The sequence below is a fragment of the Narcine bancroftii genome, chromosome 1 (genome assembly GCF_036971445.1).
Source record: "Narcine bancroftii isolate sNarBan1 chromosome 1, sNarBan1.hap1, whole genome shotgun sequence".
Classification (NCBI taxonomy): domain Eukaryota; kingdom Metazoa; phylum Chordata; class Chondrichthyes; order Torpediniformes; family Narcinidae; genus Narcine; species Narcine bancroftii.
Genome location: NC_091469.1, coordinates 25,495,502 through 25,514,628, shown reverse-complemented (window position 1 = coordinate 25,514,628; position 19,127 = coordinate 25,495,502). Strand labels below are relative to the sequence as shown.

Here is a 19,127-nt window from a genome sequence, read left to right as displayed (position 1 = left end):
TTGGTCCCAACAAAGCTTGAAAAACTCATGCAGTTTGGCATGCAGAGTTTTGCCGCCAGCCTTCCAGACTAGCCTCGCCAAACGAACACAGCTCAGCGCGGACATTGGCGACTTCAGGGGTTTCTACGAGGCTCTAAAGGCTGTGTACGGCCCCTCACCCCAAGTCCAAAGCCCGCTGCGCAGCTCAGACGGCAAAGTCCTCCTCAGCGACAAGATCTCCATCCTCAACCGATGGTCAGAACACTTCCAATCTCTTTTCAGTACCAACCGCTCAGTCCAAGATTCCGCCCTGCTCCAGCTCCCTCAACAGCCCCTAAGGCTAGAGCTGGATGAGGTTCCCACCCTGGATGAGACATATAAGGCAATCGAACAACTGAAAAGTGGCAAAGCAGCAGGTAACAGTCTCCTAATGCATATGATTCTGGCAATAAAACTGGAGAAAATATTGGAAGATATAAACTAGTCAAAAAACAAATCTGCTGGGGGAACGCAGTATCAATGGTGGTAAAAAAAAAAAGCAATATTTAAAGCTTTGGGCTGAAACTCTTTGACAAGACTCAATATCTTGATGAAGAGTTCTGACCTGAAACATTGGCAATTCCACTTTGCCCCACTGATGCAGTTCAATCCACTGAGATCCTCCAGCTTTCAAATATTTTTTGGCTCCAGATCCCAGCATCAGCAGTTTATTGTAATTGATCAATGTGTTCATAAAACTGTTATTAACAAAATTCTTCTTCTTTGGCTTGGCTTCGCGGACGAAGATTTATGGAGGGGGTAAAAAAGTCCACGTCAGCTGCAGGCTCGTTTGTGGCTGACAAGTCCGATGCGGGACAGGCAGACACGGTTGCAGCGGTTGCAGTAGTTGGATAATTAATTAACAAAATTAAGGTACTGGATGATTGACAATTTTTCTTTGCATTATGCTTGCTGAATAAACAAGTGATGAGATACAAAGAATAAAATGTTAATTAAGACAGGCTATGGGAGAAAGGGTGGAAGAACAATGGCAACTGGGTTCAAGGAATACCTGCTGCTAGTTAGGTAAAACAGTGCAACTTCTGGCATCTCCTTCCATATCTCATCTTTGGATAAATAGGCTAATGCTGAATTTGTTCTCATGGGAAACACTATTGTACATACCACTACTTTGGTATAGATATCCTCTGCAAAATTCAGGTCTTTGAATCTGGCTTCAATGGGGAATGTATATTTGGTTAACCATTGAAGAAGTGGCAGATCCAGGCCAATTCCCATGTTCTGAAATTGGGAGGCATGGATGTGGGTGTCAATCAGTCCTGGGATAAAGAATTCCTTCCTGAATGAAGAGAATATGGACAGTTACTACAAGTTATTTGTGGTCATTTACTTTAATTCATTGCTATGCATCAGGACAGCAATACAGTTAGGTTAACAAACAGCAAGAACTTTTCTTTGATAAACCAATAATCAGTTAGCAAACAACAGCAGAGCAGTGACCCAAGGCTCATCATATCAATACAGTCATCAGTTAGCGCAAATTTACAGCACCAGGGATCGGGACTGAGTTCGAATCCTGCGCTGTCTGCAAGTTTGAATGTTCTCCCCGTGTCTGCGTGGGTTTTCCCAGGGACTCCAGCTTCCTCCCACCATTTGAAATGTACCAGGAGTATCGGTTAATTGGGTGTAATTGGGCAGCATGGGCTTGTGGGCCAAAAAGGCCTGTTACCATGCTGCATGTCTAAAAAATAAATCTCTCGGGTTGGTGCAGGCAAAACTTAATTATGCTGTGAATTTGAGGAATACTCAGATTGGAATTACATTGAACAGAGAGCTCAGAAGTAAACCACACCCCCCACCATTCCCACCAGTTCCTTTTGGTGCTTATCCACCACATAAGCTTCCACCCACCCATTTCATCGATCACCATATCCTTCCTTTCCTTCATCAGTCAGGTGCTTGTACTTAAATGCATTTCGTATATTAATCACAGGCATCCCCTGTGGGTACGAGTTGTGCATCCACAGAAAGAAAGGTTTCCCTGAATTCTATGTTGAATTTAATACATGTCTTCTAAACACATGGCCAAATGTTCTTAGCTAGGAGAAGTGTCCTGGTCCAGGATGAGGTGAAGAACCCAGAGTGCAGGTCACCATGATACCAACCATCTTACATCCAGGAACCCCCAGGCATTCAGGAGTGGTTACCAAACAAAATTTGACACTAATCCATAAAAGGAGATCCAATAAAAGCTCTGCTCTCTTTCTCTTACGGGATAGGGAGGGGGAGGGAAGAGGGGATTGTTCTCAGTTAGCCAAATATGCCAATTAGTCAAGTATGCTTTCCGATTATCCTTTATACAAACCACGTAAAACAATATTGAATGAGTTAATAATCCATTTATTGTAGTGCAACACTGAGGCATTTTCTACCTCAGGCTTAACCTAAAGCAACTTAAAATGGCAATTTTTCACTTTTCACCAGACAGAACGGTACCCAGTGATTTAATGTTTGCATGTTGTGTTTCAGGTGGATAGGGTGGTGAAGAAGCCATTTACCAGGTAGGGTACTGAGTGCAAAAGAATGGACATCATGATACAGCTGTTGGTACAAGTCACTGGTGTGACCACATTGGTACTACTGCGTGCAGTTCTGGTTATCCAGCTTTAGGAAGGATATCAATAAGTTGGAAGGGATGCAGGGATTCACCAGGATGCCAATGGGACTGTAGGACTTGAGTTATAAGGAGACACTGTTCCCCTGAAGCACAGGGGATTGAGGGGTGACCTTATAAACACACATAAAATCGTGAATGGCATGAATCCTCACCTTTTTTCCCCCCAGGATAGACAATTCTAAAGGGCACAGATTTAACATGAAGGGGAGGGTTTAAAAAGTGAGCCTCTGGGGCAAATCTTTCCAGAAAGATTTTTGGAATAAGTTGCCAGAGGAAGCTAAGGAACTGGGTGCAATTATGAGGCTTAAAAGGCATTTGGATATGAAGGGTTTAGAAGGTTATGGACCAAATGCAGGCAAATGGGGAGACCAGAATGTCAACTTGATTGGCATGGATGTGTTGAGGTGAAGAGCCTGTTTTCTGCTGTGCGACTTGATGAATCAATGCAGAGCCTAAATGTTTCACACATGCCACTGAAACACATCGTAGACACTTTCAAAGGTTGACAATCTAAAATTAAGGACACTTGTCAGGTGATAGTTGAGGAAAACTTTAAATTTCATCTGATGCAAAACCTAAAATGCGCAGTCGAGGTTAGTAGTGAATGAAAAAAACAGCATGATGGAGAAATGTAGCCACAAACACAAGAAGGTTGAGAGACCTGTGCTAAAAATGTACAAATGACATCAGTGATTTTGCCAATCAGAAAGTCCCAGGGGTATGGTCCTAAATGTGGACCCCCCATTTACCCCCTACTTTATGAAACACATAGTTAGTGGGCAAAGACTCCATAACATACAACACACTCTAACCTTGGGTTAAGAATCCTGATGTTTTCTCTCTTGAAATGCCACTTTTGCGACAATTCTTCTTCTTTATCCACAGAGTCAATAAAAACAATCTACAACAGAATTTTTTTAAAAATCAGGTTTAATTCTGCTAGATTAAAGACACTTCACTCCCCAGCACAGAACACAAGTCTCCAAACCATTGAAAAGCTAGAGTAGCGCTTTGAGAAAAATAAATGGTCAGTCACCATCTGTGGAAAGGGAAACAAGATTTGACGTTCAAGATTGATGGTCTTTCATCAGAAATGGGAATAGCTGAATCAGTCAAGTTTATGATGCAGAGAAAACAGGTGCTGGGTGCTGGGAATTAAATGCAAGAACAAGAGGAAAAAAATGCAATACTGAAAAGTGCTGAAGAACCTCAGCAGGTTACGCAGCATTTACACCAGTGGTTTTCAAACTGCCCCCCAAAACTCACATTCTACCTCAAGCAATCCCTGTGCTACAAGTGCCCTGTGATTAGTAAGGGGTTGCTTAAGGTGGTATGTGGTTGCTCTAGATCCAATTGTCACTGAAATATTTTGTTTGAGAAAATTTGACATTTATGGTTTTTAGACTGCAACGTCAGGAAAAGAATTGCAGAAAAAATGAACAATTACTGCCTGTGTGGTCATTCGCACTGGGCACCTTTTTAGACTGCAAGTACTTGAGTCCAATGGTCCTGGTAGTTGGACATGCAGCAGAGTGGATGACTGACATTGAATTTTTTTCCAGTACGATTTACACTGCAGGTTTCTTCCAAAAAGTTGCAGGGGTCCTGCAGGATAAATCACAGTGCTAGAACTGACCCAAAGTTCCTGCACGTTCCTTTTTAGACTGTCCGTGTAGCAGCAAAATTCTTTGATTGTGCCGTTACGTGCCTGCAGTCTAAAAACCATAATTGGCCCATTTCCTTTGGAGTTTTGAAACCATGCACAAAATGGATCAATTAGATAAGATTAAAACAGTGGTTTTTAAACCTTTTTCTTTCCACTCGCATACCACCTTAAGCAATCCCTTACTAATCACAGAGCACCTAGGGCATAGGGATTACTTATAGTGGAATGCAGAAAGGAGAAGATGTGCCAAGTGGTGCGATCACATTATGGGTGGAGGAAATTGCAAGGATGACATGTTGGATGCAGAGGCTGGTGAGGGGGCAGATGAGAACAAGGGAAATCCTGTCCTTGTTGCAACTTTGGGCGGAGCAGGCCAGGGCAAATGTGCAGGAAATGGAGGAGATGCGGGTAAGGATGGAGTTGATATCAGTCGGGAGGAAGGTGCATTTATTGAAGAAGGAAGACATCTCAGATTTTCTGGAATGGAAGACCCTATCCTGGGAACAGATGCAAAGGAGATGGAGGAATTATAAAATCCTTACAGGCCACAGGGTAATGAAGAGGTGCAGTCGAGATCATTGTGGGTTTGTAGAAAATATCTATTGTTACGTACTAGATCAACAGCAAATGGTAAAAACCAGACAATGGTATTTTCAAAATAATAGTTTTTATTATTAATTATTAAGAACACAACCCTTCTTACTCAATTCTAAACTTAAACTATCATGTGCAGTGTGTTTGCGCAACACGTTAAAACCCAAACCATTACAGTTTAAGCTTGATTCTGGAGAGATGATTTTAAAGTTCAGTCTCAGAAAGCTTTTGTGTTGAAACTCAAAGACTTTACTGCTGTTCAAAACTGTGTGAGGCATCAGATTTCTTTAATTTGTTGCTTAAAAGCAATAATGAAGTATTTCGAAACATCAAGTCATCATGCCTCTTTAAACCTCACAAATTTCTTATGGAGAGTTGTTTTCAGAACAATGTTTCCTCATATGAATGACTTTCTCTCCTTGCATGGAGATTCTTTTCAAAAGAGACAGTGAAGTGGCTATTTTCTTCCTTGATGATTTCACAAACCTAGACAAGGGCTGTATGAAGTGACCATATGAAAATGGACCCAGTAGAATGTGTCCTCTTTTCCAAAGAGAGCAGTGGCTAAAATCTTCAAATCCACTTTTCCAGTGCTCCTCTTTTTCATAAGGAGAACATAAGCAGCCTTTTGTTACCGCATTGCAATCCTGTCTTACTTACAGGATGGTCAAGCCTCTTCAATCCCTTACAGTATGAGGCGGCATCTTCTGGTTTCAAAATGTCTCTCGTTTCAATAATATGTTACTCTGAAATGCCATAATTTCGGTTTCATTTTTTCCAAAAGCATGAATCATGGCAAATGGCCTTTCGAAGCTACTTCACATACATATGCTAAAGCCATATCTGTCCATTTAGACCCACTTTAAAAGTATGAGTCTAAAGCAAAAGCCTGCCCACTGACCATTGAATTAAAATGCCTGCTTCTTTGAATAGCTACCCCGGGGGATGGGCATGCAGAGTGGGGAAGGGGGGAAATGACAGGCGCGCTGTCTTGGTAAACTTATACCTCTCATTTTGTTCATTTTAGATTGGTCACAGTGTTTGAGCTACCAAAAGAAAATAGACACACACACACACGCACGCGCGCGCGCACACACACGCACGCGCGCGCGCACACACACGCACGCGCGCGCGCACACACACGCACGCGCGCGCGCACACACACGCACGCGCGCGCGCACACACACGCACACACACGCACACACACGCACACACACGCACACACACCGAGAGCAGTTCAGTTTATACAAGGCTTTATTACTAAATCTAAAGCTGAATTCACACTACAATATGCAAGCCCTTCCCAATTATACTTATCAACGCCTGGACTGGTCCCAACTGCCGAAGCGAGGCAACGACTGCACACTTGTAGTAGGTTGTCGGGGCGCCGGTAGCAGCTTCTCTACCTCCCTCGACCGGGACCTTAGCTGGACTCTTGAAGTTCTTCTTCTTGCTGAGAGATGCTGCCACCTCTTGGAGAGTCTCAAACTTCAGCAGTGGGACCATGGCTTATATTACCCAAAAATTGTTTATCATAGTTTATCTCTTTGAATAAATGATTTAATTATCTTCAAGGTCTCCTGACAGTCTGCGACCAACAAAAGAAAACTGCATCTCTGGGCCTCGTGGTGGAAGTTGGATAATGTCTACTGATTCATATGCATCCCTGGGCCCCATAGTGTAAATTAGATAATGTCTTCTGATTCAACTGCATTCTGGGCCCCATGGTGGAATTTAAGTGCGTCTACTAAATATGCATCCTGTGCCTCATGTGTAAATTAGATAATGTCTTCTGATTCAACTGCATTCTGGGCCCCATGGTGGAATTTAAGTGTGTCTACTAAATATGCATCCTGGGCCTCATGTGTAAATTGGATTATGTCTGCTAATTCTAAAAAACAAGCAGGTTTTCGGCCTTGCAGCTGCAGAAGTAAAGAACACAGTTTAAATCTTCCATTACACGCGCACAGTGATTGGACAAAAGGGGGTCTAAGATTAGATGGAAGGCAGGTGCGAGGTGAATGGTTAAGGTGTCAGGAAATAAATGCAACAAATGATAAATATAATAAATCTTAAATTTAAAAAATGCCAGAAAAGCTGACTATTTCAAATCATGGAACTCAGCAAATGTCTGGAAGATTGAAATGTGCCAACAGAGGAGAATTTTTTTTTTAAATTCCTGCAAAGAACATTCACAGCAAGAGTGAAAAGGAATTTCTTTCCAGTTTGTGATCAGCAACTGGAAATCCAGGCAAATTCCACTTGGTGATTTTCGGTGAGTCTGGAAAAACAACCAACTGAAAAACCTCACAAAGATAAGCGTATACAGAGCCGTTGTCATACCCACACTCCTGTTCGGCTCCGAATCATGGGTCCTCTACCGGCATCACCTACGGCTCCTAGAACGCTTCCACCAGCGTTGTCTCCGCTCCATCCTCAACATCCATTGGAGCGCTTTCATCCCTAACGTCGAAGTACTCGAGATGGCAGAGGTCGACAGCATCGAGTCCACGCTGCTGAAGATCCAGCTGTGCTGGGTGGGTCACGTCTCCAGAATGGAGGACCATCGCCTTCCCAAGATCGTGTTATATGGCGAGCTCTCCACTGGCCACCGTAACAAAGGTGCACCAAAGAAAAGGTACAAGGACTGCCTAAAGAAATCTCTTGGTGCCTGCCACATTGACCACCGCCAGTGGGCTGATATCGCTTCCAACCGTGCACCTTGGCGCCTCACAGTTTGGCGGGCAGCAACCTCCTTTGAAGAAGACCGCAGAGCCCACCTCACTGACAAAAGGCAAAGGAGGAAAAACCCAACACCCAACCCCAACCAACCAATTTTCCCTTGCAACCGCTGCAACCGTGTCTGCCTGTCCCGCATCGGACTTGTCAGCCACAAACGAGCCTTCAGCTGACGTGGACTTTTACCCCCTCCATAAATCTTCGTCCGCGAAGCCAAGCCAAAGAAAGAAGATCTGAAGGTACTGCAAAATCCTGCTGCATTCTCATCACAAGTCACACTTGGAATGCAGGGATGGGAAACTTGCATTCCCAACACTTTCAAATCATCTCAAATCATTATGACCAATAAAGTACTGCAAGGTGCATCCACATAGGAAACAAGTTATGCAAGCACCTACCAATAGCAGTGTAAAAAATGATTTGACGATTTGTTTTTTTTTAGTGTGCTGATTAGAGGATAAATACTGCAGCATATTTACCCGCTTTTTCTCACACCAGCTTGGTAGGCCAAGTGGGGATTTAGCTCTGAATTGTAGCACCTCCAGCAATGCAACACTTACATCAAATTTATTCTTAAATTATTTCACAAGACAGGGAGCTGGCTGGCCAGTTCCTCGCTTATTGCTCAGCCCTAATTGCAATAGACAAAATGGTGATAAGCCAGCTTCTCAAGCCACCACAGTCCCATGCAGTTGGTTCAGTCTGCTGACCCAGGAAAGAAAGGACAGTGAAAGATTTCCAAGCCAAGATAATGGGTAACTTTGAGGGGGAACGCAGATGGTGTACAGTACCTCTAACTCCTCAAGGTCGTAGAATTATTTTTTTTGTGGGGGGGGGGGGGAGAGATACTGAGGAAGTGATGGACTGAAGGGTAATGTTGAATTTTGTGCTCCAGTCTCTGGCGCGGGACCGGAATCCACAATTTCCTGACTGTACCTCCACAGGCACATGCAAGAAGCAAATGACTGGGTTGCACAATTATGTTAATTATTGCAACAGAGACTTTCAGGATGGAGTTCCTTGAATCTTCAAAGTGTACAAATCAAAAGCTTTATAATGGACAGAAAGATTCCCCACTACCCCATGCATCCAACATATCAACCTCCGCAATTTCCACCAGATACATTTCCCCCCTCTTTCCACCTTCCCTCAGGATTGTTCCCTCGTCTACTCATCAATTCCCATCAAACACCCCCTTCGTACCTAGCAAGTGACCACAAGAAGTGCTACTGCATCTGGTGTTCCCGATATGGCCTCCTCTACATCAGAGAGATTGATTAGTTGAGCACCTTCACTCTGTCTGCTGCCACAACAAGGATCTCAGGGGCCAACCATTTTAATTCCACACCAACATGTCCGACCACGGCCTTGGGTATTTCCATGTTGAGGGTACCCGTAAATTGGAGGAACAACATCTTATATTCCATCTCAGCTGTCTCCAACCAGTCCCCCTCCTCTAATCTCTTTCCCTCTATCTCCTTCTCTCCAGCTCCGCACCTCGTCCTTCCTCCTCCGATTTGAGCTTTCTTAGCCCTTTGCCTTCCCATCACTTCTCAGCTTTTCTCTTCTACCCTCCCACCTGTTGCCTCTACCCAGTAGCATGTGCTGGTTCTTGTTGTGAATGGAAACACGGATGTGTGACGTCAAATATGTGGAGTTGCATGGTAAGGAGCATTTCAGTGTGTGGTGCCATATTAAAGAATAAAGACATGATGCCTCTCCTCCTGAGTAATGTTATTTCCAAATGTCAAATATAAAACAAAGTGGTGACGAGGATGGGATGGACTTTGGAGGAGGTGAGAATTTGGTTTAAAATAAATGAAAGGAACTATGCTGGATGTGGTCAGCAGCAAGAAAAAGGAAGAAACTAAAGAGAAAAGCAACAAAATTTGAATATGAGAAAAAGAAAGTGAGACACCAAGAGCCGGGACCGGAACAGTCAGGGCCAGGTCAGTCAGGGGCCAAACACCAAGCGAGAGGCTGAGACAGCTGGGACAGGATGCCCAACAAGGGGCAAGATGCTGCCAGCCTAGAGGATGGCGTGGAAAAGTAAAGCCAGTGAGTTACTTACTGGAAGAGACTGGAATTCCAGAGGATCAAAGACCAGAAGTTGTTAAAAGGCATATTTTGGATTGCAGAGGAAGAAAATTTAAGTCAACAGCTGTGTGCCAGAAAGAGCTCCACGCAATGTGTCAGGAACTCAGTTTGGATGCATGAGTGCCAGAAGAAGAATGGGCACAAGTGATGAGAAAACAAAAAGCAGCAGCATGTTTTGAAGCCAGGCCTAATTTTGTTGTATATTGTGAGCCACTTCAACCAAAGAAAGCAGACCAGTCATTAATAGAAAGGCTTCCTTCCATGGCTCAAGAGAAATTTGAATTAGCAACAGAAAAGCAGGAAGAAGAGCAGGATTTTGAAAAACACAAAGCAGGAAAATAAGCCACGCAAGAGAAATTTGAGCACAAGAAGAAGAAAGATGCTGAAGAACATGAGAGACAAAATTGCTAGACTTTGACAGGAACTAAATGGCAAGCAAATCCAGTCTGACATTCCAAAAAAGTGGACATCAAACCCAGTGTGGAATAGCTAGATGCATTTTGGCAGCACATTGAAGGAATGCAGAAGGGCAAAGTTTGTAGAAAGGAAGAAACTCAAAGAATTTAATGGCTTCAGGACACTTAAGGTAGATGAGATGAACTTTAAAATCTTCAAGGAACATGAGCGAATGAAAAATCAGCCAGAGGAACAAGATAAGGCACATGGAGAACGGGAAAGACAAAAACAGCAAGAACAGGAGGAACGACAGAAAGTGATGTCTCAGCGTAACACATTGCATGCAGAGACTGAAGAGCAGAAAACTCATGCTTCCAAAAGGCAGATCTGGGAATTCGTGAAGAGAAGCTTGATCAGCATCTGGTGCAACTAGACACTAATAAAATTAGCAATGGGGAAAGAAAAACTTGAGCTCTGGGGGATGCTGGAGAGAGTTCAAGCACCGAAGGATGAAATGAAGAGAATCTTCCAATGAAACACTGAGCTTAAAATGGAGGAACGGTTGATGAGAAAGTTAAGCAAGAAGTTCCTGATCCTGTAATATTGGAGACCAGGATTTTGTAATTGTGCCAACAGTTTCCACAGGAAATCACAAACCAAGTTATTCAGATCGACATGCCACAAGTTGAGCCCAAATATTTTATCCCACATTCAGGTCATTTAAATTTGGTATTTTATCTACATTGGGTATAGTCACCAAAAGTCAATGGCATGATTTCAATTTTATCCTAATTAACCTTAAATCGTGAAACTTCTCCGTATTACTCTGAGACTTTACGGTTTAAAAAAAAGTTTTAAGATTATGGATAGAACATTAAAATTTATTAGTTTTAATGTTAATGGAATTAATGGTAAGATGAAGAGAAAACAGGTCTCAGCATGCCTAAAAAATTAACATAAAATTAAAAAGAGGATGGGTGGGGCAAGTTCTAGCATCTTCATTTCAATCAAAAGCAAGAAGTGAATGGATTTTAATAAAAATATACAATAACAACAGAAGAGACATTAACTGATCAAGCTGGAAGATTTGTAATGGCAGACTATAAAATTTATGTAGAATCATGGTCATTTATGAATATTTATGCCTCAAGTTATGACAATGAAGTCTATATGAAGGTCATCTTTTTAAAAACTGCAGGGGGAAGACAAAATATATTGATTGGAGGAGATTTCAATTTTTGTTTAGATCCAATATTGGATAAGTCTGCAAGAACAGTAACAAGGGCAAAAGCTGCAAAAACAACATTATTATTTATGAAAGATTTAAATTTAATTGATATATGGAGGCATCTCAACCCCTTAGAAAGACACTGTTCATTCTACTCAAGGGTACACAATTCACATTCAAGGATTGGCCTATGTTTAATGCCAATTGCAATGCAGAGTGGAAAAATACAGAGCAAGACTTTTATCAGACCACTCACCATTAACGTTAACGATTACCATAATGGAAAAGCAAGAAAGTATGCACAGATGGTGCCTTAATGCTACATTATTAATAGGAAGGATTTTTGTGAATTTATTAAAAGACAGATAGAAATATTTTGTGAAAACAATCTTCCTTACACTGACAACAGTTTTCTAATATGGGATATGCTTAAAGCTTATTTGAGGGAACAAATTATTTCTTATACTAAAAACCTTAAGAGAATATGCAAGAGATCTACAAGGTCTAGAGAAGGAAAAAATTTGGAAAAGAATATCAGGAATACAAGAAAAATATAGAATATTAGAGAACAAAAAGTTACAATACAATATCTACAAACATATGGAACTGAAAAAAATTATATTAAAATGAAACAAAAATATTATGAACTTAGGAGAATGGGCACATAATGTGTTATCTGGGCAGGTTAAAGCAAAGGAGTCATCCAGAATGATAAATGCAATGGAGACAGAAACTGATACTATAACATATAATCAAAAAGAAATAAAAAACACATTGAGACAATGCTATATAAAAAACCTATACAAAATCAGAATTAGTAGGAGATGAAAACAAGATGGAAGAATTTTTAAGAAATGTTGAACTTCTTAAATTAGAAGAGAGAGAAAAAGATGACTGAGATGCACCTTTTACAAGGGAAGAAATAGAGAAAGCTCAGGGTACTTTAGAAGCTAATAAGTCCCTAGGGGAAGATGGGTTCCCTCCTGAGTTCAATAGGCAATTTAAAGATTTGTTGATGGATGTGTTAGACCAGGTGGTGGAGACCCAGACTCATCTGGAAAAATAGTGCTGCCGAAGAAAGGTGGAGACCCACTTGAAAACCTCAACATACAGACCAACATCACTCCTGGATGAAGACTGTTAAGATTCTAGCAAAGGCTCGAGCCAATGGAATGGGGGAGTATTTATCAAAGTTAATACATCCAGATCAGATGGGATTTGTTAAAGGGAGGCATTCTTCAAATAGTCTAGGTAGATTATTCAATACAATACACATGGAAAAAAATCAAGGTTGATCCAAACATAATTATTTCTTTAGATGCAGAAAAGGCATTCGACCAACTAGAATTATTCATCCTAGCTATTGAACCTCTAGCTGAGATTATAAGAGATCCGGGAGGGCATGGCCATGCATAGAATCTGAGCAGATTTGTTTTGAAAGAACTCTCCACTAAAAGGTATGAAAAAAAGTTTGAAAGCTCAAAAAAAATCAATTTCATCATCAAAAATGGATAAAACTAGTACTGAATGACCAAGGCAACCAAAAAGAAAAACAGAACAAGAACAGCTCAGCTCAGCCAGGAACATCGAGTGAAAGACCAACGAGGAGCAGCTCAGGAGTGGCCTTGGGACTAGCTGAATCCAACAGAACTGGGGGAAATCAACCCAAGAAACAGCCAACAATCTGAATAAGATGGAAACTTTGCGCATTTATTTTACGAGCGTTGAATCAGCAATGAGACATATTGGAAATGATATAGAAATTAAAGAAATCATGGAAGATTTAACGGAACTGAGATAGAGTATATAGGGGTGTTTGAGAGATAAATTGGAAGGTTTGTTGGAGCAGGTCACCCACAAACACTTTAAAACATAGAATTTTTGCAGGAGCTTTTGCAAGAGACTTATGATGGGCTGCTATTTGCAAAAGGCAACAAAGTAGCAACATACAGCAGCTTGTCTGGAAAAGTTTGCTGTTTGGAAGAGCATGTGATCTTTGCAGGCAGAGGAGAGAACAAGCTTTGCTCTCAGAGTGGGAGGGAGTGAGAGAGAGGAGAGACAGAGACTTCAGTTGCAGAGGGACAAGCTGGCAAGCTTTGGAAGACAGCCTGGTGAAAGGAGAAGACTGGCTGTCTGGTGTTTCCCTTTGAATAGAAGAAATGGAAAGGAACTCTGTGGTGACCTGAAAGAAAGAGGTCATCATCTGGAGAATCCTGAAGTGGGCAAGTTTAGTCAGCAAGACACTGGAGTGGCTGCCCTGGAATGAGAAAACTCTCTCTCTGAAAACCAACAAGAACCCTCCTGAGTGGTAATCATTTACCTGTTAAGCACCAAAGCCTGGTGAACTTGATTAATGCTAACTTCTGTGCACAGTACAAGAATTGCCTTCAACCAGTGAGATTGGACTGTGAACCAAAGAACTTTTAAAAACTTATATACACATTACACACACGTATGCTTAGAATTAGAGGGGGGTTAAGTAAGTCAATAGAGATAAGTTAAAGTTTGATTCGGTTTTTATGTTCAAATTAAAAGCAACATTTGTTTAAGTAACCCTTTTTATTGGTGCATATCTATTGCTGCTGGATTTTGGGGTCCTCTGGGCTTGTAACAGAACGAATAATGCAAGTGGAGGCTGAACTGGACAAAAGATACACTAAAGGCCTTAGAAGAAAAAGCACAAACTTGGGACACAGACAGAAAAGGACTGATGGACAAGATTGATCATATGGAAAACTTCAGCCAGACGCAATGAAAGAATCATTGGACTGAGAGAAGGAATTGAGGGGAAAGACGCGGTGAGATTATTTGAAACAGGGATCCCACAAATTCTGGGACAAAACAAGTTAAACACAAATCTGCAAATTGAAAGGGTTCATCGGACCCTCGGATCCAGAAGAACCAGCGAACTGCAACCACGACCAGTCCTGGTAAGACTTTTAAGTTACCGGAGCGGGATGCAATCTTGAGCAGCATATGAATATTCAAAAAATATCAATGACCCATTACTGGTGGACAATGAAAGCCAATGTTTTTTCAGGACTTTAGCTCTTCCTTGGTCAAACAAAGAAAATAATTTGATGAAGTAAAGAGATAACTGGGATCCAAAAACCAACTTGACACTGAGGGTTGACGTCCCAGAAGGTAATCAATGAATTTTCAAGAATAAAGAAGTGGAAGAGTTTTTTTAAAAAAGTTGTGAAGAGATTTGAGCTGCCAGATAAGATAAAAAAGATCATTTTGAAACAGGACTAACTGAAGTGTGTATCTTTTTCCTATTTCGTAGTACTGAGCTGTCTTGTTTTGCTGTGAAAAAAAAATCATTGATATACATGGAGAACTCTGGAAAGGAAGGTGTTGAGGAAAGTGGCAGGGTGGGGACCCCAATTTAAGAGGAAATGATTTTAAAGTTGCTGCTAAAGGGAGGGGTTTTTCATCTTCAGATAATTCTGTGAGCTTTTTTCGCAGGCTTCAGGGTTCAATTGCTTACATTACTGTCAGGTCTTGGGATGTGTGTGTGAGTTTCTTAAAAGGGGAAATGTGTATGTTTCTTAAAAGGGGAAATGTTACAGTGTTACTGAAAAAAATTGGGAAGATTTTATTGTTATACAATATTTGTTTGAAAAATAATATGGATAAAACACTAAAGTTTATTAGTCTTAATATTAATGGGTTAACTGGGAAAGTGAAAAGAAAGAGGATCTTGGCATACCTAAAGAAATTAAAAACAGATATAATCTTTCTGCAGGAAATGCATCTTACCAAACTGGAACATGATAAATTAAAACAAGGATGGGTAGGACAAATATCATGTTCCTTTGGTTCAAAGGAAAGAGGGGTAGCGTTTCTAATTAATAAAAATACACCAGTATTAATAGAAGATGAATCAATTGACCAAGCCAGAATTTATGTAATGACACCTTGTAAAATTTATGGAGAAGCATGGACATTTATGAATATTTATGCTCCCAGTTATGACGATGAAGCGTTTATGAAGGATATAGTCTTAAAAACAGTAGAGGGAAGACAACACATATTGGTCAGAGGAGATTTAAATTTTTGCTTAGACCTAAAACTAGATAAATCTGCAAGAATTGGACCGAGGGTGAGAGTAGCAAAAAAAAAAAAACCACATAACCTTTTTGTTTTCCTTTTCCCTTCCCTTTCCATAAACCCAATAATATCATGTAATTGTGCCAAAATACTGTGACCATTTACATCAGCTTCTTAACTTGCCATAGTTTATTTCTCATTTTTACCATTACCTTTATTTACACCCCACCCCACCCCCAGGACTGGCAACTCCTCTGCAAATTGTCCTTTCCCAGCTCAGATAAAAACTTTCTGTCCCCGTTTCCCTCCCTCCCCTCCCCCCCGCCATTACTATTTTGAGGGTGGCAGGGTGACGCAACACACATTCATAACCTTTTTGCTTTAACCAGCCTTTTGACCAGTTCAAACTCTTTCCTTGACTTTAAAAGTGTTGAACTAATATCAGGGTTTTTAAAAAAAAAAGACTTTTACCCCCCCCCCCCATCTCTTTCGGGCTCCCCTCTTTTCCGCACTGGTTGCCACTGCTTTTAAAAAAAATCTGACTTGGTAACGCAGCAACTTTACCAAACTTGAGTGGGGTCTCTGTCCAAGATTTGGTTTTGGAAGGGAAAAGTAATCTAAGTATTACAGTCTCCCTGGACACGGAAAAAGCATTTGATTGTTTGGAATGATCCTTTCCATCTAAAACACTAAAAATTTGGCATAAGCAAAACATTTATAAACTGAATAAAAACTTTATCATAAACCACAATCTAAAATTATAACCAATAAACAGATGTCAGCAGTGTTCGCATTGAGTAGGTCAAGTAGATAAGGATGTTCCTGTTCCCAGCACTTTTTATTTTAGCAATTGAACTGCTGGCAGAGATAATAAGGAGGGATCTGGATATAAAGGCTTCAAAGTTGGACAAGAAGAGCATAAAATTTGTCTATTTGCCAGTCTTTGGCTTGGCTTCGCGGACGAAGATTTATGGAGGGGGGTAAATGTCCACGTCAGCTGCAGGCTCGTTTGTGGCTGACAAGTCCGATGCGGGACAGGCAGACACGGTTGCAGGGGAAAATTGGTTGGTTGGGGTTGGGTGTTGGGTTTTTCCTCCTTTGTCTTTTGTCACTGAGGTGGGCTCTGCGGTCTTCTTCAAAGGAGGTTGCTGCCCGCCGAACTGTGAGGCGCCAAGATGTACGGTTTGAGGCGATATCAATTTGCTACTATACCCAATACTAAATTTTGGAAAAATTACAAGGAACATTAGAAAAATATGGAAAAATATCTGGTTATTAAAAAAACATGGACAAAAATGAGATCATGCCAGCTGACTGTAAAACTGCAAAAATGACTCATTTTGAAAATGGAAGATACAAAAAAAAAGTAAATTTAAATGGAAAACAGATAAAATACACTATACCAACTGACAACTTACAAAATCTGTATAATTATGTTCCTCTTTAGGGGAAGATAGAAGAGGACCAACAGAAATGAAGAAATTTACTGATTACTCTCAAGGGAAGGGTTAATTGTGTCAAAGTGAAAGTAACACCAAGACTCAGTGTATTTTTCAATCACTGCCTATTTACCTAAAAAATCGTTTAAATTATTAAACAATCATTAGAGAGTTTCCATGGAATAATAAGGTATCAAGAAATGCACTGGAAAAACTGACATGGGACTAAGAGCTGGAAGGACTTAAAAAAAAACGACTTGGCTGCACAGGCTAGATTTCTCGCAGCCTTCTTTGTGGAAGATGCCATTCAGATGGGAATGCACTCAACGGGGGAGGGGGAAGCAAGGGATTTTTAATCTCTAAGTGAAGTGTCAAATCTCTAGAAAAAGACAGATAATCTCATACTAATACATATGATCAGAACGTGGCAAGAAATTAATGAATGTGTAGGGGGAAAAAAGTAGGGACATCAATAAAAGCTCCAATGTGTAAAAATGTGAACATGGGCAATAGAATATTAAATAGGTGGTGTGACAAAAGCTTATGAAGTGTGGATAGAAGTGGAGCCAGGAACCGCAGCTGTACACTGCCCAACCCTGACCGCCTCACATTTTTTAAAAAACCTCTGACTTTTAATCGTTAACCAGCTCAAGGAAGGATTCAGAACCGAAACGTTTCTTTCCCTCCAACACATGGAGCCGCCGAAGTCCCCCAACAGTTTATTCTTATTGGTACCTGGTTTAAATTGCCTTTTTAGCCATTTGCTTACTCATTTCATACGAAAGGACCTCGACGTCGCTCTTTTCAGTGAGAAAGTAAAAATGTCATTCCCTATCCACGTTCACGCCCCGCTGCAGGGATCTGGCAACTCCCTGGGAGCACTTTGCCCATGGAGCAAACACCTTAACACATTTAATAACTGCGTCCCCCGCCCGTGTCTAACAATAAACAACGTTACTGTGAAACGGGGTCGGTACCTTTCCCGCATCGTTTACTCCCAGAGTACAAGCCTCCAAACTCTCCACCGGGGTCGCGTCCGTGGGGTGAATGAACGTCCCTCGGAAAACCTGGAGGCGACTGCCTGGAGTTTCCCTGTCCATGGTTTCAAGTGCGAGGCGACCTGATCAGAGGATGCCACGCACTGCCTCCTCGTCGCGGAGAGTCGAGGGCTTGATCCTGGTTGGGTGGGTGTTCTGATACACGCTGCGGGGACGCAGCCACGGCTTAACATTTCAATTGGGGAAGGGGGGTGGGGTCTGGCTGGGGAAGGGCAAATTCGGAAAGTTAAAGAGAGAAAGTTCGATTAGCAACACGGTAAATAACCAGGAGGGTCAGAAAAGGGAAACTGGTCGGGGGAAATAACTGGAAAGCCTTTGAAAAGTATAGAGCAATTTTGGCATCAGGCCGCTACGCAACGTCGCAATATTTGGTGGACCTGGCTCCCTCCCCCAACCAGGTCCTTTCAGTTTCACTTCCCCCGATTCTTGTAGGTCAAATGATTTCAGAAGAATAAGGGCGAGTGGAATTTTATCAGCGAGGCTGTCCTGGAGTCTTGCACAGTTTAAACTGGTGGGCATCATGACGCCCTCCATAAATTTAACCCTGTGTTTCAGCCGCCGGGTGAGTAAAGGATCACGTCTCCGAATCTTAATTGTGTGAGTGCATATGCAACAGTGGCGACGAGGAACGAAACAAACCCGACATGTGCTCCATGCACCAACCGGGAGAATGAAAACAACAGAAGAAAATGACGACCTAACAACCCCAACAAATTCCCGCCAAAAGATCAAGGCGAAAGCGCGCCAAGATGACGGGAGGGAAGGTTCGGGGAATTCAACAAAGTAGAAGAGAGTTGGGATAACGACGTGGAACGGTTTAACCACTACTGCGTAGCCCACAATATTGGGGAAGGTCCAGTAAACTGCAAACGTGGCCTCTTCCTCAGTAGAATGGGCAGCAAAACATTCAATGTCCTTAAGACCTTGCTGGCCCAGAGGATCCAGGGATGAAGACATTTAACGAATTATGCACAGCTCTAAGGAACTATTTAAGCCCCAGACCACCAGTGATTGCAGAAAGGCAACCATTCTATGAAAGAAGACAAGGACCAGGAGAAACAGTAAGTGACTACGTGGCATCATTGCGCAAACTGGTGGAGCACTGTGTGACAAGCCCAGAGGACCCCAAAACCTAGCAGCAATAGATATTCACCAAGACAAATGGTTACTAAAACAACAGTTGCTTTTAATGATCTTTAAA

The 19,127-nt window shown here is 41.7% G+C and overlaps 1 protein-coding gene across 2 annotated transcripts in view; it reads right to left on the bottom strand.

Moving 5' to 3' along the window:
* Nucleotides 1-18,303, bottom strand: part of gda (guanine deaminase) — a 73,416-nt gene extending 55,113 nt beyond the window's left edge. The window contains exons 1-3 of one of the 2 annotated variants that reach the window (XM_069922702.1): nucleotides 17,846-18,303; nucleotides 3,469-3,557; nucleotides 1,144-1,318 (exon numbers count right to left, since the gene is read on the bottom strand). In XM_069922702.1, coding sequence (XP_069778803.1) covers nucleotides 1,144-1,318; nucleotides 3,469-3,557; nucleotides 17,846-17,968 — 387 coding nt within the window. In that variant the 5' untranslated portion in view covers nucleotides 17,969-18,303. The remainder of the gene's footprint in view (nucleotides 1-1,143; nucleotides 1,319-3,468; nucleotides 3,558-17,845) is intronic. The other variant, XM_069922703.1, reaches the window with a different exon arrangement.
* Between the last annotated feature and the right edge of the window lie 824 nt (nucleotides 18,304-19,127).